Raw genomic sequence first — 21,631 nt, 5'->3', positions numbered from 1 at the left:
AGCCTGACCAACATGGAGAAACCCCGTCTCTACTAAAAATACAAAATTAGCCAGGCGTGGTGCGCATGCCTGTAATCCCAGCTACTCAGGAGACTGAGGCAGGAGAATTGCTTAAACCTGGAAGGCAGAGGTTGTGGTGAGCCGAGATCGTATCATTGCACTCCAGTCTGGGCAACCAGAGCAAAACTCCGTCTCAAAAAAAAAAAAAAAATCCCTTGAGCCCAGGAGTTCAAGACCAGCCTGGGCAACATGGCTAAACCACATCCCTACAAAAAATATAAAAATTAGCTGGTGCAGCTGGGCACGGGGGCTCACGCCTGTAATCCCAGAACTTTGGGAGGCTGAGGCAGGTGGGTCATGAGGTCAGGAGATTGAGACCATCCTGGCTGACATGGTGAAATCCTGTCTCTACTAAAAATACAAAAATTAGCTGGGCGTGGTGGCGCACGCCCATAGTCCCATCTACTCAGGAGACTGAGGCAGGAGAATCGCTTGAACCCGGGAGGCAGAGGTTGTAGTGAGCTGAGATCATGCCACTGCACTCCAGTCTGGCAACAGTGAGGCTCCCTCTCAAAAAAAAAAAGAAAAAAATTAGCTTGGTGTCGCCAGGCATGGTAGCTCACACCTGTAATCCCAGCACTTTGGGAGGCCAATGCAGGTGGATCACTTGAGGTCAGGAGTTTGAGACCAGCCTAGCCAACACAGTGAAACCCTGTCTCTACTAAAAATACAAAAATTAGCCGGGCATGGGGGCAGGCGCCTATAATCCCAGCCACTCAGGAGGCTGAGGCATGATAATTGCTTGCACCCAGGAGGCAGAGGTTGCAGTGAGCTGAGATCACACTGAAGCAGGAGATGTAAAGAGAAAAACAAGTTTTCTCTTGCTGGGCTGACTCACTCCAAGACCTAGCAATAGGCAGCAGAGCTCTGGCAGGGCTTTGATAACACTATGTGCAAAACCAGAGCCCTCAAGGAATGTGCTCCAGAGTCCCCTCTCCTCCCATTCCCAGGCGAGGGTGGGAAAGCAGGTTTTTCTCTTTTCCCAACTTCCCCCTCCCCTTTGATAATCCTTCCTTAGTGATACTCAAGGTTACTTCACAGAGTTTTACAATTCCTGTTTCTCTTCTGTGCAACATGACAAGGTCACAAGACGAGCTTGAGTAAGATATGTACCAGATGCAAAGCCTGCTTTAGTTTGATAAGTTCCTGTTTTCCTTCCAATGCAGCTGCAAGGTCACGAGCTATGCTAGGATGATGAAACCTGTCACTGTTTGATTAACTGCCTTTGTTCTGCTTCTGTATGCCCGCTTGCCTGCACTATACACTTCATGCCATCAAATTCCCTCCACGCCATTCAAACTGGCCAATCCCCTTTCAGAAATGTGTATAAAAGTCAAGCCCTGTTTCTGTTCAGGTCTCAGCCTTTTGGATGCGAATCCGCTGAGCCGGTGCACACCTTAATAAAATCCTCCTGTTTCACCCATTTGGTCTCTCTGGTCCTCTGATTCCTGCCACAGCACCACTGCACTACAGCCTGGGTGACAGAGGGAAACTCTGTCTCAAAAACAAAACAAAACAAAACAAAACTACATTTAGTTATAGGTGCCTCCAAAATCAAAATGTTTTTGACTCACAAGAAAACACAGATTGATCTCAAAGAATCAGGTTGGGCATGGTGGCTCACACCTGTAATCCCAGCACTTTGGGCAGCCGAGGTGAGCAGATCATCTGAGGTTAGGAGCTCAAGACTAGCCCGCCAACATGGAGAAACACTGTCTCTACTAAAAACGCAAAAATCAGCCGTGTGTGGTGGCACACACCTATAATCCCAGCTACTGGGGAGGCTGAGACAGGAGAATTACTTGAACCTGGAAGGCGAAGTTTGCAGTCAGTGAGCTGAGATCATGCCACTGGACCTCAGCCCAGGTGACAGAGCAAGACTCTGTCTCAAAAAAAAAAAAAAAAAAAAAAAAAAAAAGGAAAAGACAGGTTAATCTCAAAACATCAAGGATTCAAGAGACTCTGTTCCTCATTCTGGCCTTTACTCACTAACCTAGGCCTCAGAATCCTCATCTCCTTCTTCTTCAAGGACATAATGTAGTATAGTTGACTAAAGTATACAGATTACATGAAGTTTATTATTTAAAAAAGTCTGTCTAAAATAAAATTTATGTTATTTTATTTCTATTTTATGAAAACTATTTTTACTTATAAATTCTCACAAACAATAGTATGACTAGCCTTAGGCAAATATATATGTATATATATTTGCCTCTCCCTAGGATTGGTCAAGGAATTGACACTATTTTACGTTGCTTTGTAATAGAAGAAACTGCAAATATAAATGTTGCCATTTCAGACTATTAAGTCAAATGAGTCACTAATCAAGCACAAATCCCTTTAGGAGAGTAATCCTTACAGATGTACAATTCTAAAATATATTCCAACAGAATAAGTAATTTTTTTAAGGCTAGAAAATAAGTATTGGTTGTCGGGTTTTTTTGTTTTGTTTGTTTGTTTTGAGACAGAGTCACGCTCTCCCAGGATAGAGTTCAGTGGTTTGATCTCGGCTCACTGCAACCTCTACCTCCTGAGTTCAAGCGATTCTCTGCCTCAGCCTCCCAAGTAGCTGGGATTACAGGCGCCTGCCACCACACCCGGCTAATTTTTGTATTTTTAGTAGAGGCGGGGTTCCACCATCTTGGCCAGGCTGGTCTTGAACTCCTGACCTTGTGATCCACCTGCCTCAGCCTCCCAAAGTGCTGGCATTACAGGCATGAGCTACCACACCTGGCCTTGTTTGTTTTTTTTTTGAGACAGGTTCTCACTCTGTCACCCAGGCTGGAGTACACTGGCAGAATCATGGGTCACTGCAGCCTTGACTTCCTGGGCTCAAGCAATCCTCCTGCCTCAGCCACCACACTCAGCTAATTTTTGTACTTTTTGTAGAGATGGGGTTTTGCCATGTTGCCCAGGCTGGTCTCAAACTCCTGGGCTCAAGGGATCCACTTGCCTCAGCCTCCCCAAGTGCAGGGATTACAGGTGTCAGCCATTGCACCTGGCCAGAATAAGTATTCTTTATAGTTTATCTCCATAATGACTGTGAAATGTGTGCAGATCAATTCTGGAAACCAGACTCACCTCCAGATAATTCTGTTGTGACTGTTTTGAATGTCTCAAGTGGGCACCAAAGTCCAAGGGTGCTGACAGGGTTTCTGAATTTTCTGGACAGAACTGAGATCCAAAGAGGAACTGGGAATCACTGAGACTGGAATAATCATTTTGATTATTATTCCAGTTGGATGACTTCTTGTTCCTGAAATTTAGCAAAAAAAAGTGTATCAAATAGACAAATATCCTGAACAAATGAAATCATAGTTCACAGCTGTCCATTTCAGAACATTTTGGGCAGAATGATAGCTTATTCTGACCTTCAAGTCCCCTGTATATTGTCAGTACAATGAAACACAAGGAAATTCTGAATACCACACATTTTTATTACAATCTGGGAACAACCAGATGGAAACTCAAACAGAAAGGACTGACATCATCATTCTTTGTATAACAGCATTCTGGGCTACAACACCATATTGGAAATTACAGTTCATAAAATTGTAGAGATTAAAAGAATGTTATCATTTTATTTTATTGTTTGGAGACAGGATCCTACTCTGTCGCCCAGGCTGGAGTGCAGTGGCATGATCTCGGCTCACTGCAGCCTCAGCCACCTGGGTAGCTAGGACTACAGGTATGTGCTACCACACCAGGCTAATTTTTGTATTTATAGTTGAGATGGGGTTTCACCATGTTGACCAGGCTGGTCTTGAACTCCTGACCTCAGGTGATTCGCCCATCTCAGCCTCCCAAATTGCTGGGATTACAGGTGTGAGCCACCGTGCAGGGCCAAGAATGTTATCTTTTTTTTTTTTTTTTTTGAGACAGAGTCTCACTCTGTTGCCCAGGCTGGCATGCAGTGGTGCAATCTTGGCCCACTGCAACCTCCACCTCCTGGGTTCAAGCCATTCTCCTGCCTCAGTCTCCTGAGTAGCTGGGATTACAGGCATCTGCCACCACATCTGGTCAATTTTTGTATTTTTAATAGAGATGGGGTGTCACCATGTTGGCCAGGCCGGTCTCTCGAACTCCTCACCTCAGGTAATCTGCTCACCTCAGGCTCCCAAAGTGCTGGGATGACAGTCATGAGCCATTGCACCCAGCCAAGAATGTTATCTTTTTAAAAGATCAATCTGTTCATCATTAAAATAGATAAATAAAATAAGGTACATGCATTAGCTGATTCAGCAGCCAGAAGCATTAAGTTAGATTTATATATAATCGGCCGGGTGCGGTGGCTCAAGCCTGTAATCCCAGAACTTTGGGAGGCCGAGGAGGGTGGATCATGAGGTCAGGAGATCGAGACCATCCTGGCTAACATGGTGAAACCCCATCTCTACTAAAAAATACAAAAAAAATTAGCCAGGCGTGATGGTGGGTGCCTGTAGTCCCAGCTACTTGGGAGGCTGAGACAGGAGAATGGCATGAACCCAGGAGGCGGAGCTTGTAGTCAGCCAAGTTTGCACCACTGCACTCCAGCCTGGGCAACAGAGTGAGACTCCTCAAAAAAAAAAAAAAAAGATTTATATATAATCACATGGGATTTTGAGACTTCTCAAAAACATAGTTTTGAGTACAAGAAAAGGTAAAAATTGAATGAACTTGGCCAGGCACGGTGGCTCACGCCTGTAATCCTAGCTAGCACTTTGGGAGGCGAGGCGGGCAGATCACAAGGTTAGGAGTTCGAGACCAGCCTGACCAACATGGTGAAACCCTGTCTCTACTAAAAATACAAAAATTAGCTGGGTATGGTGGCAGGCACCTGTAATCCCAGCTACTTGGGAGGCTGAGGCAGAAGAATCACTGGAACCCGGGAGGCAGAGGTTGCAGTGAGCCGAGATTGTGCCACTGCACTCCAGCCTGGGTGATACAGTGAGACTCAGTCTCAAAAAAAAAAAAAAAGAATTAACTCTATTACAGATCATTTATGTAAATTTTTAAATCTACATTATACACACCAAACAATTATGTAATTGAGTGTATAGAAAGTAATTGGAGGGTACACATTAATTTTAGTGTGTGTGCCTACAGGGAAGGAACAGAGCAGGGCTGAAGGGAGAGAAGGAGGCATAATAAAACAATCACAGATAGGCCTTGTTATGGACTTGATGTGTCCCCCACAAATTCATATGTTGCTATGATGGTATCATTGTAACAACCCTGATGTGATAGTATTTGGAGATGGGTCCTTAAGGAGGTAATGAAGGTTAGATGAAGTCATGAAGGTAGGGTTCTTATGATAGGATTGGTGTCCTTATAAAAAGGGACACCAGAGCCTGGGCGTGGTGGCTCATGCCTGTAATCCTAGCACTTTGGGAGGCCGAGGTGGGCAGACTACCTGAGCTCAGGAGTTCGAGACCAGCCTGGGCAACACTGTGAAATCTCATCTCTACTAAAATTAAAAAAAAAAAAATTAGCTGGGCATGGCGGTGTGTGCCTGTACAGTCCCACCTACTCAGGAGGCTGAGGCAGGAGAATCACTTGAACCAGGGAGCTGGAGGTTGCAGTGAGATAAGATTGTGCCACACTGCACTCCAGCCTGGTGAGAGAGTGACTCCGTCAAAAAAAAACAAAACAAAACAAAAAAACAAAAAAACCCAGACATCTGTGTAACAATTTGTGTTACTTAACTGTTGCATAACCTGAGAAAGCATGCTTTTCCTTTTTTTTCTCAGCCCCGAACAGAGTTTGACCCACATATTTATTGACAACAAGCCAGTGATAAGCATTATTTCTATAGATTATAGATTAACTAAAAGTATTCCTTATGGGAAACAAACGGATGGGCCGAAACAAATGGATGGGCTCTGGCTAGTTATCTGCAGCAGGAACATGTCCTTAAGGCACAGATTGCTCATGCTATTGTTTGTGGTTTAGGAATGCCTGGAAGTGGTTTTCCGCCCTGGGTGGGCCAGGTGTTCCTTGCCCTCATTCTGGTAAACCCACAACCTTCAGCATGGGCATCATGGCCATAATGAACATGTCACAGTGCTGCAGAGATTTTGTTTATGTCCAGTTTTGGGGCCTGTTTATGGCCAGATTTGGGGGCCTGTTCCCAACATGTCCCCCTTTTTTGTTTTGCAAAGCGATAAAAGCAAAGGTAGCTTTGTCATGGTAAGCTACTTGTCGCAGGAGTTGGGATCTGCATCTGCAGACTATACAAAGACAAACAACACAGATTAAAAGCACAATCATCATTGAAATCACAGGGCCTCCAAGTGTCTTTATCTATTTCAATGGGTTAATAGCTGCTAATCTGTCTGATGCTCCTTCAAACCCTCCAGTTCCTGGCATTAAGGTCAGGTGTGCCTGGGATGCTTTAAATATTTGTTCTTTTAATTTTGCAGCATCCAAAGACAAGTTTGTAGAGTGTCCTTCTAGATGCTTTTTTATTCTTTTCCAAATTTCAATCTTATTTAAGAGCCATTAATAGTTTCCACAAATCCTTATGTTTAGCTCCTACGGCAGGCCATAACATTTGAGGGTGAAGTGCCACTATACTGCCCTGTTTCCAGATTACAGGAACTCTTGCCATATTTCTTACAATTTCTACCATCTGACCGTTTTGTTTAAACCAGCTGAACATAGTGTGGCCGTGGCACGCTGACTGAGAGGTGCAATTCAAGCTTCGTCCCTTAGGGGACCAATCAATAATGATTCCACAGGAATTGTTACGCAGCACCTGTGCCTATTCTGCAATGCAATCTTCCCAAACAAGTACATTCATTATTTCTGGCCAGGTCCAATTCTGTTTACAAATAGGTTTTTGAGGGCTGTATGCCTCAATTATAGGAGCAGATTTATTATGGTAAATACTGAGACCAGAAGGCATGTGTAAATGTGTCATAGAGTCATTACATCCAGGCGTTATTGCCAGCCAAGATTGATAAATACGCCCAATAAATATAATTGTTCTCTGTGTCAGCCCTTGTTGAAGGAATACTCATGGCAATGGTGATCACCACTATCATAACTATCATTAAATTACAATTGTGACTGGTTGTCCTGCTTTCCTAAGGTTTTCTTCCACCATCTGTGACAGCTTCTTGATCTGTCCCCAGGTAGGTGGCTGTGTTCGATGGGTGTTTCTTGTAACAGTTGGGGTTCTCCTCAGCATCAGTCTCAACATGGCTGCAACTGGTGGGTCTTTGGGATCCTCCCAAAACCTTTTCCTGGGTATCTGGCTCATAGTTAAGGCTTTAAATGTCTTGATGGCACCCAAATTGGCTGTTGATTCCGTCTTGGAGAAACACAAGCATAACCACTACCCCAAGTTATTATTTTACCTATTTACCAACTTTTTGTTATCAGATCTCTCCACCAAACCAGTTGTTCTGCTTCTGTCTTTGTAGCTGGTTTCTGTAGATGCTGTTCAGCTGCTGATAGCATCTGGCCTTTAGGCAGGCTCCAAAAATTTAAAGTCAATAATGCTAGATTCAATTGTATATGGGGTGTCCTGTAGTCCCTGTTTCTCCCCTTTTGCTTTTGCCACTACTGTTTCAGGGAGAGATTCATTCTTTCTACTATGGCTTGTCCTTGAGAATTATATGGAATGTCAGTAATGTGTTTAATATTCCATAGAGAGAAAAATGTAGCTAGAGCTTGGCTAGTACAGCCTGGGGCATTATCTGTTTTAATAGAAGCTGGAATATCCATCACTGCAAAACACTGCAAAAGGTGACATTTAACACAGGCAGAAGACTCTCCTGATTGGCATGTAGCCCAAAGTAAGAAAAGGTGTCCACGCATACATGTACATAAGCTAGTCTCCCAAATGACGGAACATGTGTGACATCCATTTGCCAAAGAGAATTAGGTTCCAATCCTTGAGGATTAATTCCTCCTGTAAAAGATGAGGAATGCACCATTTGGCAAGTTGGGCATCGCTGGATGATAGCTTTAGCTTCTTTCCAGGTAATGCTGTATCTGCGTTTGAGACCAGAGGCATTAACAAGGGTTAAATTGTGAAAGTGTTTGGCATTAGATATTGCAGTAGCAACTAGGCAATCAGCCATTTGATTTCCTTCAGTTAAAGGTCCTGGAAGAGGCATATGAGCCCTAATATGAGTAATGTAAAAAGGGTGCATTCTACTCCTAACTGCTGTCTGCAATTGGGCAAATGAAGTCATCAGTTGTTCATCTGTATGAAATCATTAACTGCACATTTTCAATTAATTGTGTGCAATGAACCATGAAGAATCCAAAATCACATTAATAGGCATATCAAAAACAGTCAATACCTCAATTACAGCTACAAGCTCCACTTTTTGAGCTGAAGTATAAGGCATCTGAAAAACTTTACCTTTCAAGCCAGAATAAGCAGCTTTACCATTTGTTGACCCATCTGTAAAAACATTCTCAGCACCTTCAATTGGTTTAAATTTCGTTATTTTAGGGAGAATCCAATTAGTTAATTTCAAAAATTGAATCAGTTTTGTTTTAGGAAAATGATTATCGAGAATACTCACAAAGCCAGCTAAATGGGTTTGCCAAGTAAGACTATTTATAAAAGCTTGCTGTATTTGTGCCTTCGTGAGAGGGACAATAATTTTTCCAAGATCATATCCATGTAATTTAACAATCCAAGTTCTCCCATTTCCTATCATAGTAGCGATTTGATCCAAATAAGAAGTTAGAGTCTGTGAATTAGTATTTGGAAGAAAAAGCCATTCTACTAAGTCCTGCTGTTGGGCAATAACATCAGTAGGTGAATGATGAGCTGGAAAAATTAGCAAATCTAGAGTCTTCTCTGTATCTATTCTATTTATTTGAGCCTTATGGACTTGCTTTTCAATCAGCTGTAACTCTGCCTCAGCCTCCTTTGTTATTTGTTGAGGGCTAGTGAGACTAGGATCTCCTCTAAAGATAGAAAATAGATTACTCACGGCATAGGTAGGAATGCCTAGAACAGGTTGTATCCAATTAATGTCCCCTAGTAATTTTTGAAAATCATTTTATGTTTTCAATTGATCCCTACATATGGTTACTTTCTGTGGCACAATAGTAGTGTCATTTACCAAGGTCCCCAAGTAGGAGTAAGGAGTATTAGTCTGAATTTTGTCAGAAGCTATAAATAAACCAGTGTGAGAAATCGAATTTTGCAAGTGGCCATAACATTGGAGCAATATTTCTTGAGTGGGGGCAGTACAAAATATATCATCCCTATAATGAATAATGTAACACTGTGAAAATTTTTTACAAGTAGGTTCAATTGCTTGCCCTATATAAGTCCGGCATATTATTGGACTGTTTAACATGACTTGTGACAACACTTTCCAGTGAAAATGCTTAGCAGGCTGCAGGTTGTTTACTGCAGGAATTGTAAATGCAAACCATTCACAGTCTTGCTCAGCTAAGGGGATAGTAAAGAAACAGTCTTTTAAATCTATGACTATTAAAGGCCAGTTTTTTGGAATCACAGCAGGAGAAGGCAATCCTGGCTGTAATGTCCCCATAGGTCGTGTAACTGAATTAATCAGTTAACATTCTCCATTTACCTGATTTTTTCTTAATAACAAAGACTGGAGAATTCCAAAGGGAAAATGTTGGAGCTATGTGTCCTTTTTCTAATTGTTCAGTAAGTAAGTACTCTAAAGCCTCCAGTCTCTCTTTACTTAGCAGCCATTGTTCTATCAAAATTGGCTTATCTGTTAACCATTTTTAAAGTATAGATTCTGGAGGCTTAACAATGTCCGCCATCAAAAATGATATCCTAAACCTTGGCAGGAACTTTGTCTTTCCACTTGAAGCGGTTCCTTCAAACCTTGCAAATTTTCTCCTAGTCCCATACCAGGGACATACCCTATTTCATGCATCATATGTTGACTTTGAGGGCTGTAAAATTGCTCAGGAATTAGAACTTGTGCTCCCCATCGTTGTAATAAATCTCTTCCCCATAAATTTATAGGTACAGAAGTTACAATTGGTTGAATAGTCCCAGGTTGTCCATCAGGCCCTTCACAATGCAAAATATAACTACTTTGATATACTTCAGGGGCTTTACCAACTCCAACTATGTTAAATTAAGTGGGTTGAATTGGCCACGTTGACAGCCATGCTGAAGAGAAATGATTGAAATGTCCATTCCTGTATCTACTAAACCTTTAAGTTTCTTTCCCTGAATAGTTATTTCACAGGTACGATGTTTATCAGTAATTTGATTCACCCAATAAGCTGCTTTGCCTTATCTGTGCTTCCAAATAATCCTGTTCATTTAATTTCACTTTCCCCATTTCTACATATGGCACAATCAGAAGTTGTGCTATACGCTCTCCTGGCTCTGCTTTCCAGGGAACAGAAGTAGATATAACAATTTGAATTTCCCCATTGTAATCTGAATCAATGACTCCTGTTTGTACTTGCACTCCTTTTAAATTTAAAGTAGATCTACCTGGAAGTAATCCTATCATCACCGCTGGCAAGGGTCCACAGACCCGTTGGAACTTTTGTGGGGGTTCCCCAGGCAGAAGGCTCACAGCTTTTGTGCAGCATAAAACTGGGAGGTGAAGCCAGCTGGACTTCCTGGGTCGAGTGGGGACTTGGGAGAACTTTTCTGTCTAGCTAGAGGATTGTAAATGCACCAATCAGTGCTCTGTGTCTAGCTAAAGGACTGTAAATGCAGCAATCAGCACTCTGTAAAAACGCACCAATCAGCGCTATGTGTCTAGCTAAAGGATTGTAAATGCACCAATCAGCACTCTGTAAAAACGCACCAATCAGCACTCTGTGTCTAGCTAAAGGATTGTAAATGCACCAATCAGCACTCTGTAAAATGGCCCAATCAGCACTCTGTAAAATGGACCAGTCATCTCTCTGTAAAATGGACCAATCAGCAGGATGTGGGTAGGGCCAAATAAGGGAGTAAAAGCTGGCCACCCCAGCCAGCAAAGGCAACCCGCTCAGGTCTCCTTCCACGCTGTGGAAACTTTGTTCTTTTGCTCTTCACAATAAATCTTGCTGCTGCTCACTCTTTGGGTCCACACTACCTTTAAGAGCTGTGACACTCGCCACAAAGATCCATGGCTTCACTCCTGAAGTCAGCAAGACCACGAACCCACTGGAAGGAAGAAACTCCAGAGACATCTAAACGTCTGAAGGAACAAACTCCGGACATACCATCTTTAAGAGCTGTAACACTCATCGCGAAGGTCCACAGCTTCATTCCTGAAGTCTGCGAGACCAAGAACCCACTGGAAGGAATACATTCTGGACACATTTTGGCGCCCAATGTGGGGCCTTCACCAAGCAGTGAGTACCATCAGACCCCTTTCGCTTGCTATTCTGTTCTATTTTTCCTTAGAATTCAGGGGCTAAATACCGGGCACCTGTCGGCCAGTTAAAAGTGACTAGCGTGGCCGCTGGACTAAAGACATGGGTGTCAGGCTTTCTAGGAAAGGGCTCTCTAACAACCCCTGACTCTTTGGAGTGGAAAGCGTTGGTTTGCCTGGAACCAGCTTCTGCTTTTCCTGTACTTCCGGGCTGAGATAAAGGTTGACAGAGAGGAAAGCCATTCAGTTCTGGGGTCCCGACAAATTGGTTGACCCTGCGGCTGTGAGTGGAACTCTCAAAGTCATGTCACCCAAGCGAGACTCACCCATCTATCCTATCTATCCTGACACTTGCCTCCTGGGTCCTAATGCTTGTCAGATAAACTTTCTCTCACCTCTCTTCTCCGAGGCTAGTCCTGCTTCTAAAAACCACTCCTTGTCTGGTGCTTTTCTAGTTTCTCTTGTAATAATGATTTCTAGTATAAACTCCAGGATTCTATTCCCTTCTTTAGGCACCTGGGCTCACCAATCAGAAAGACATAATTTTTGCCCAAAGCTCCGTCGTAGGGGGGACTATCTGGAATTTTAGTATCCCTCCTCAGACTAGCAGGCCTAACAAAAGCTATTCCTGAAGCTAGGATATGGGGAGCTTCAGAAATGATATCCTTCCTATTCAAGTGAGGATAAAAGGTGTCACTCTTCCAACCCTGGAGATCCCTCCCCTCCCTCAGGGTATGGCCCTCCATTTCATTTTGGGGGCATAACATCTTTATAGGACGGGGCAAAGTCCCAGTACTAACAGGACAATGCTTAGGACTCTAACAGGTTTTCAAGAATGCATTGGTAAAGGCCACTAAATCCAATTTTTCTCAGTCTGCTTTGTGATCTAGGAAGACAGGCAAGGGTGCAGGTTTTCGAGAATGTGTCAGTAAGGGCCACTAAATCTGATCTTCCTCAGTCCTCCTTGTGGTCTAGGAGGAAAACTACTGTTTCTGCTGCTGCGTCGGTGAGTGCAACTATTCCAATCAGCAGGGTCCAGGGACCATTGGGGGTTCTTGGACTGGGGGTAGAAACAAACAAACCAAAACCATGGGCGGTTTTGTCTTTCAGATGGGAAACACTCAGGCATCAACAGGCTCAGCCCTGAAATGCATCCTAAGCCACTGGGACCAATTTGACCTGCAAACCCTGAAAAAGCGGTGGCTCATTTTTTTCTGCACTATGGCCTGGCCCCGATATTCTCTGATGGGGAAAAATGGCCATCTGAGGGAAGTATAAATTACAATACTATCCTGCAGCTTAACCTTTTCTGTAAGAGTGAAGGCAAATGGAGTGAAATATCTTATGTCCAAGCTTTCTTTTCATTGAAGGAGAATACACAACTATGCAAAGCTTGCAATTTACATCCCACAGGAGGGCCTCTCAGCTTACCTCCATATCCTAGCCTCCCTATAGCTCCCCTTCCTATTAATGAGAAGCCTCCTTTAATCTCCCCTGCCCAGAAGGAAACAAGCAAAGAAATCTCCAAAGGACCACAAAAACCCCCAGGCTATCGGTTACGTCCCCTTCAAGCTGTAGGGGGAGGGGAATTTGGCCCAACCCAGGTACATGTCCACTTCTCCCTCTCTGATTTAAAGCAGATCAAGGTAGATCTGGGGAAGATTTCAGATGATCCTGATAGGTATATAGATGTCCTACAGGGTTTAGGGCAGACCCTCGATCTCTCTTGGAGAGATGTCATGCTATTGTTAGATCAAACCCTGGCCTTTAATGAAAAGAATGCGGCTTTAGCTGCAGCCCAAGAGTTTGGAGATACCTGGTATCTTAGTGAAGTAAATGACAGAATGACAGCTGAAGAAAGGGACAAATTCCCTACCGGTCAGCAAGCTATCCCCAGTATGGATCCCCACTGGGACCTTGACTCAGATCATGGGGACTGGAGTCACAAACATCTGTTGACCTGTGTTCTAGAAGGACTAAGGAGAATTAGGAAAAAGCCCATGAATTATTCAATGATGTCCGCCATAACTCAGGGAAAGGAAGAAAATCCTTCTGCCTTCCTCGAGCGGTTACGGGAGGCCTTAAGAAAATATACTCCCCTGTCACCTGACTCACTCGAGGGTCAATTGATCCTAAAAGATAAGTTTATTACCCAATCAGTTGCAGATATCAGGAGAAAGTTCCAAAAGTGAGCCCTGGGCCCTGAACAAAATCTGGAGGCATTATTAAACCTGGCAACCTCGGTGTAGGGACCAAGAGGAACAGGCCCAAAAGGAAAAGTGAGATCAGAGAAAGGCTGCAGCCTTAGTCATGGCACTCAGACAAACCAACCTTGGTGGTTCAGAGAGGACAGAAAATGGAGCATGCCAATCACCTGGTAGGGCTTGTTACCAGTGTGGTTTGCAAGGACACTTTAAAAAAGAGTGTCCAATGAGAAACAAGCTGCCCCCTCACCCATGTCCATTATGCCAAGGCAATCACTGGAAGGTGCACTACCCCAGAGGACAAAGGTCCTCTGGGCCACAAGCCCCCAACCAGATGATCCAACAACAGGACTGAGGGTGCCCGGGGCAAGCGCCAGCTCATGTCATCACCCTCACTGAGCCCTGGGTATGTATAACCATCGAGGGCCAGGAAATTGACTTCCTCCTGAACACCGGCACGGCCTTCTCAGTGTTAATCTCCTGTCCCAGGCGACTGTCCTCAAGGTCCGTTACCATCCGAGGAGTACTGGCACAGCCTGTAACCAGGTATTTCTCCCACCTTCTCAGTTGTAATTGGGAGACTTTGCTCTTTTCACATGCCTTTCTTGCTATGCCTGAAAGTCCCACACCCTTATTAGGGAGGGATATATTAGCCAAAGCTGGAGCTATTATCTACATGAATATGGGGAATAAGTTACCCATTTGTTGTCCCCTACCGGAGGAGGGAATCAACCCTGAAGTTTGGGCATTGGAAGGAACAAACTCAAGCTCCAGCCTTAAGCCTTCCCACCGGACAAAACTTTTCTTTTTTTTTTTTTTTTTTTTTTTTTTAGACGGAGTCTCACTCTGTCACCCAGGCTGGGATGCGATGGCGCAATCTCTGCTCACTGCAACCTCCGCCTCCCGGGTTCAAGTGATTCTCCTGCCTCAGCCTCCTGAGTGGCTGGGATTACAGGCACCCACCACCATGCCCAGCTAATTTTTTATTTTTAGTAGAGACGGGGTTTCACCATGTTGGTCAGGCTGCTCTTGAACTCCTGACCTCATGATCTGCCCGCCTCGGCCTCCCAAAGTGCTGGGATTACAGGCGTGAGCCACTGCGCCCCGCCAAAACTTCTCTTTATACATCAGAGAGAGAGCAGGGATAGCTCTTGGAGTCCTTACTCAGACCCGCAGGACAACCCCAAAACCAGTGGCATACCTAAGTAAAGAAACTGATGTAGTAGCAAAAGGCTGGCCTCACTGTTTACGGGTAGTTGCGGCAGTGGCTGTCTTAGTGACAGAGGCTATCAAAATAATACAAGGAAAGAATCTCACTGTCTGGACTACTCATGTAAATGGCATACAAGGTGTCAAAGGAAGTTTATCGCTATCAGACAACTGCCTACTTGGATACCACGTGCTACTCCTTGAGGGAATGGTGCTTCAAATACATACATGCGTAGCCCTCAACCCTGCCACCTTTCTCCCAGAGGATGGGGAACCAATCAAGTGTGACTGCCAACAAATTATAGTCCAGACTTATGCCGCTCAAGATGATATCTTAGAAGTCCCCTTAGCTAATCCTGACCTTAACCTATATACTGATGGAAGTTCATTTGTGGAGAATGGGATACGAAGGGCAGGTTATGCCATAGTTAGTGATGTAACCATACTTGAAAGTAAGCCTCTTCCCCCAGGGACCAGCGCCCAGTTAGCAGAACTAGTGGCACTTACCAGAGCCTTAGAACTGGGAAAAAGAAAAAGAATAAATGTGTATACAGATAGCAAGTATGGTTATCTAATCCTACATGCCCATGCTGCAATATAGAAAGAAAGGGAGTTCCTAACCTCTGGGAAGAACCCCCATTAAATACCACAAGGAAATTATGGAGTTATTGCACACAGTGCAAAAACCCAAGGAGGTGGCAGTCTTACACTGCCAAAGCCATCAGAAAGGTGAGGGAGAAAAGGCAGAAGGAAACCGTCAGGCAGATGCTGAGGCCAAAATTGCTGCCAGGTGGAACCTCCCATTAGAAATACCTACGGAAGGATCCTTGGTATGGAACAACCCCCTCCAAGAGATTAAGCCCCAGTATTCCCCGACTGAAACAGAATGGGGACTTTCATGGGGGCATAGTTTTCTCCCCTCGGGGTGGTTAACAACAGAAGAAGGAAAGGTACTTATGCCTAAAGCCAGCCACCAGAAAATACTTAAAACGCTCCACCAAACTTTTCATATGGGTATTGAAAACACTCATCAAATGGCCAAATCCCTATCTACAGGGCCAAATCTCTTCCGGGCCATCCAACAGGTAGTCAAAGCCTGTGAGGTGTGCCAAAGGAAGAATCCTTTGGTCCATCGTAAGGTCCCTTTGGGGGAACAAAGAATAGGTCACTATCCTGGAGACGACTGGCAGTTAGACTTCACCCATATCCCTAAGTCAAAGGGATTTCAATACTTGTTGGTCTGTGTTGATACCTTTACAAATTGGATAGATGCTTTTCCCTGCAAGATAGAGAAGGCTCAGGAAGCGATTAAAGTCCTAATACATGAAATAATTTCTAGATTTGGGCTTCCCCAAAGCTTACAGAACAATGGTCCGGCTTTTTTTTTTTTTTTTGAGACGGAGTCTCACTCTGTCTCCCAGGCTGGAGTGCAGTAGCGTGATCTCAGCTCACTGCAAGCTCCGCCTCCCGGGTTCACGCCATTCTCCTGCCTCAGCCTCCCGAGTAGCTGGGACTATAGTTGCCCACCACCACACCCGGCTAATTTTTTTCATTTTTAATAGAGACGGGGTTTCACCATGTTAGCCAGGATGGTCTCAATCTCCTGACCTCGTGATCTGCCTGCCTCGGTCTCCCAAAGTGCTGGGATTACAGGCATAAGCCACACACCCGGCCAATGGTCAGGCTTTTAAAGCCATGATAACTCAGGGAATTTCGAGGGCACTAGGGATACAATATCACCTTCACTGTGCCTGGAGGCCACAATCCTCAGGGAAGGTCGAGAAAGCAAATGAAACACTCAAAAAGCACTTAAGGAAACTAACACAAGAAACTCATCTCCCAGGCCTAGTCTTTTGCCCATGGCCTTGTTGAGAATCTGAAATTCTCCTCACAATATGGGGCTCAGTCCATATGAAATGCTGTATGGACAACCTTTTATCACAAATGACCTCCTACTTGATCAGGAAACAGCCAACTTGGTCAAAGACATAACTTCTTTGGCAAAATATCAATGAAACCTTAAAAACCTACCTGAAGGATGTCACAGAGAAAAGGGAACAGAGTTGTTTCAACCAGGAGATCTAGTGTTGGTCAAATCTCTCCCATCTACCTCTCCATCTATGGATTCTTTGTAGGAAGGACCATACTCGGTAATCCTTCCTACCCCCACTGCAGTTAAGGTGGCAGGAGTGGAATCTTGGATTCACTACAATCAAGTTAAATTTTGGACGCCCCCTGCGGAACCTGCAGGACCGTCAGTTCAGGAGTCCCAAGATCAGCCAGACCAGCCTCAATAAACTTGCGAACCATTGGAGGACTTGCATCTCCTATTTTGAAAGGAAATATCCCAGACTAAAAAGGCTCCTACCACTGATCCTGAGGAAAAACCCTTTCCTCCTTAAAAAAGATAAGTGAAAACCTACATAATCTTTAATACTTCTCCTTGCCCCTTTAATGGAATCCTTTTACTATTTCATAATATTATTAAGCAGCATACTAACCATACTCTTTACAATAGGACTACATACTGTAGCTCCTGCTGGGATGCAAATCCTAATCACATCAACCTTTTTTCTATCTTCCTTCCTTCTGACAGCAATTTACTCCCACCTTTAACTCAGACTGGATAAAATGATCTCGTGTTCCAGAGCACCCTCCTTACCTTCCTATTTACTCTTTGCCTATCTATCCCTCCTGCTTCCTTGGACACCTCATACAATTGCCCCTCCCCTTCCCCTAGCTCCTAATTACCTGTATAAGACTCTCAACTTAACCCACTCTCTGTTAAACCAGTCCAATCCTTCCCTGGCAAATGACTGTTGGCTTTGTAGCTCTCTATCCGTCAGCGCAGAGCCATACAACTAATACCCCTACTTATAGGGTTAGGAACAGCTACGGCTACAGGAACCAGAATAGCCAGTTTATCTACTTCATTATGCTACTACCACAGACTCTCAAAGGATTTCTCAGACAGTTTGCAAGAAATGACGAAATCTATCCTTACTCTACAATCCCAAATAGACTCTTTGGCATCACTAACTCTCCAAAACTGCTGAGACCTAGACCTCCTCACTGCTGAGAAAGGAGGACTCTGCACCTTCTTAGGGTAAGAGTGCTGTTTTTACACTAACCAGTCAGCAATAGTACAAGATGCCACCCGGCGTTTACAGGAAAAGGCTTCTGAAATCAGACAGTGCCTTTCAAACTCTTATACCAGCCTCTGGAGTTGGGCGACAAGGCTTCTCCCCTTTCTAGGCCTCCTGACAGCCATCTTGCTATTACTCGCCTTTGGGCCCTGTGTTTTAACATCCTTGTCAAATTTGTTTCCTCTAGTATCGAGGCCATCAGTCTATAGATGGTCTCACAAATGGAACCCCAAATGAGCTCAACTAATAACTTCTACCAAGGACCCCTGGATTGACCCACTGGCCCTTTGGCTGGCCTAGAGAGTTCCCCTCTGGAGGACACTACCACAGCAGGGCCCCTTCTTCGCCCCTAACCAGCAGGAAGTAGCTATAGCGGTCATCACCCAATTCCCAACAGCAGTTGGGGTGTCCTGTTTAGAGGGGGGATTGAGAGGTGAATCCAGCTGGACTTCCTGGGTCAAGTGGGGACTTGGAGAACTTTTCTGCCTAGCTAGAGGATTGTAAATGCACCAATCAGCGCTCTGTGTCTAGCTAAAGGATTGTAAATGCACCATCAGCACTCTGTAAAAAACGCACCAATCAGCACTATGTGTATAGCTAAAGGATTGTAAATGCACTAATCAGCACTCTGTAAAAATGCACCAATCAGTGCTCTGTGTCTAGCTAAAGGATTGTAAACGCACCAATCAGCACTCTGTAAAAATACACCAATCAGCGCTCTGTGTCTAGCTAAAGGATTGTAAATGCACCAATCAGCACTCTGTAAAAACGCAGCAGTCAGCACTCTGTGTCTAGCTAAAGGATTGTAAATGCACCAATCAGCACTCTGTAAAATGGCCCAATCAGCACTCGTAAAATGGGCCAATCAGCTCACTGTAAAATGGACCAATCAGCAGGATGTGGGCAGGGCCAAATTATGGAATAAAAGCTGGCCACTGGAGCCAGCAGTGGCAACCCGTTCGGGTCCCCTTCCACACTGTGGAAGATTTGTTCTTTTGCTGCTGCTCACTCTTTGGGTCCACGCCACCTTTTATTTTTTATTTTTTGACAGAGTCTTGAACTGTCGCCCAGGCTGGAGTACAGTGGCACTATCTCAGCTCACTGCAAGCTCTGCCTTCCAGGTTCATGCCATTCTCCTGCCTCAGCCTCCCGAGTAGCTGGAACTACAGGTGCCCACCACCACGCCCGGCTAATTTTTTGTATTTTTAGTAGAGATGGGGTTTCACTGTGTCAGCCGTATAGTCTTGATCTCCTGACCTCATGATCCGCCCACCTCAGCCTCCCAAAGTGCTGGGATTACAGTCATGAGCCACCATGGCTGGCTGGGTCTGCACCACCTTTAAGAGCTGTGACACTCGCCACAAAGATCCATGGCTTCACTCCTGAAGTCAGCAAGACCACAAATCCACTGGAAGGAAGAAACTCCAGACACATCTGAACATCTGAAGGAACAAACTCCGGACACACCATCTTTAAGAGCTGTAACACTCACCACTAAGGTCTGCGGCTTCATTCCTGAAGTCAGCGAGACCAAGAACCTGCTGGAAGGAATAAATTCTGGACACAAATCTACTGCGGCACTACCAGCTGTGGTGGGGGACAGGCATTGTACACGGATGAGGGAATTGCCTGAGCCGGAAATGCCCCAGTTTGGAACAGGGCCCGGGACGGGACCCTCATGGCATTTCCCGAATTTAAAAGGAAAAGGCTCAAATGTAACTATAATATTTCCCTGTTGATCTGTGGGGTGTATCCTAACAGAGAACTGCCAAGCCTCTATATCACCCTCTTGTCTAGCTTGCTGAATTCCTGACTGAATAGAACTGAGAGCGGTTGCTCAAGGTGCTGCTCAGTCACTGGGGCAACCACTTTTCACCCAGTGTCCTCCAGAAAAGAAAGATCTGGAGGCTCAGGCCACTCTTTTTCTTCAAAATAAGGAGTGGGTGCAGAAGGGTAGGGATGAAACTCTTCCTCCTTTGCCACTTTAGCTTTAGCTGGCAAGCAAACCTGCTCCATTACCTCTTCTATTACTTTGTTATACTTTCCTTCCTCCTCATCATTAGTATGAAAGGTTCCAAGGTGGAAAGAACCAGAGCCCACACTTGTCCCATTGTTACCCTGATGCTTCCGAGCTCCCCTTCTTACTCACCACAGGGATTGCTTAAGAGTACTCAGGTGTCCTCCAGCTTAGCTCTACGTTTTCCAACCATTGCTCTGGTGACCCTTTGGCCAGGGTTCGAGCCCCACGTATGGGCACCACTTGCTGAGACCAGCTCGGTTGTGGAGACCCTAACCCAGCGGCACTAGAAGAATTAAAGACACACACACAGAAATATAGAGTGTGGAAAGGGAAATCAGGGGACTCACAGCCTTCAGAGCTGACAGCCCCGAACAGAGTTTGACCCACATATTTATTGACAGCAAGCCAGTGATAAGCATTATTTCTATAGATTATATATTAACTAAAAGTATTCCTTACGGGAAACAAAGGGATGGGCCAAAACAAACGGATGGACTCTGGCTAGTTATCTGCAGCAGGAACATGTCCTTAAGGCACAAATCATTCAAGCTATTGGTTGTGGTTTAGGATTGCCTTTAAGCAGTTTTCTGCCCTGGGTGGGTGAGGTGTTCTTTGCCCTCATTCCGGTAAACCCACCACCTTCAGCGTGGGCGTCAAGGCCATCATGAACATGTCACACTGCTGTGGAGATTTTGTTTTGGGCCAGTTTTGAGGCCCGTTTATGGCCAGACTTGGGGGCCTGTTCCCAACAATGGGGTTTCACCATGTTGGCCAGGCTGGTCTCAAACTCCTGACCTCAAGTGATCCATCCGCCTCAGCCTTGCAAAGTGCTGGGATTACAAGCATGAGCCTCTTATTTTTTATTTATTCATTTTTTGAGACAGGATCTTGCTCTGTCACCCAGGCTGGAATTCAATGGCATGATCCCATCTCACTGCAACCTCTGCTCAGGTGATCCTCCCAACTCAGCCTCCCTAGTAGGCATGCATCACCACGCCCAGCTAATTTTTTTATTTTTTGTAGAGACAGGGTTTTGTCCTTGTAAGGTACATGGATGTGCTTTACTCAAAGAATAGGCCGAGGCAGATATCCAGGCCTGCATGACTCAGCAAGTTTGGTATGCAAGTACATAACTCCACTTGTTATATAACCTGTTTGTGTAAGTTCATACTTGGCTCTATGCCACTATTGTCTGAAAAAGGTATAACTGCAGCCAGGAGCAGTGGCTCACGTCTATAATCCCAGCACTTTGAGAGGCCAAGGTGGGCGGATCATAAGGTCAGGAGTTTGAAATCAGCCTGGCCAACATGGTGAAATCCCATCTCTACTAAAAATACAAAAATTAGCCGGGTGTGGTGGCACGTGCTTGTAATCCCTGCTACTTGGGAGTCTGAGGCAAGAGAATCACTAGAACCCAGAAAGCAGAGGCTGCAGTGAGCCAAGATTGCATCCACTGCACTCCAGCCTGGGCGACAGAGCAAGACTATCTCAAAAAAAAAAAAAAAAAAAAGGTATTAACTGTCCTGCTGACACTGTACAGGGGTCTCTTGGGGGCTTGGCTTGGCTCAGCTCAACATGGCTTGACATGGTGGGCATGCTGGCACCCAGAGAAAGAGAGAGAGAGAGCCGGAGCTGTCCTTCTTTGCAGACGGAGAGGTGGGAACCAGGATA

At 44.8% G+C, this 21,631-nt stretch overlaps 1 protein-coding gene across 5 annotated transcripts in view; it reads right to left on the bottom strand.

Annotated features, from left to right (window-relative positions):
• Positions 1-21,631, bottom strand: part of IHO1 (interactor of HORMAD1 1) — a 65,817-nt gene that overhangs the window by 18,237 nt on the left and 25,949 nt on the right. For all 5 annotated transcript variants that reach the window (XM_063806781.1, XM_063806782.1, XM_001162713.6 and 2 more), the window contains one exon: positions 3,142-3,316. In XM_063806781.1, coding sequence (XP_063662851.1) covers positions 3,142-3,316 — 175 coding nt within the window. The remainder of the gene's footprint in view (positions 1-3,141; positions 3,317-21,631) is intronic.

The sequence above is a fragment of the Pan troglodytes genome, chromosome 2, assembly GCF_028858775.2.
Source record: "Pan troglodytes isolate AG18354 chromosome 2, NHGRI_mPanTro3-v2.0_pri, whole genome shotgun sequence".
In the NCBI taxonomy this organism is placed as follows: Eukaryota; Metazoa; Chordata; class Mammalia; order Primates; family Hominidae; genus Pan; species Pan troglodytes.
This window is presented reverse-complemented; position numbering and strand designations above follow the sequence as displayed.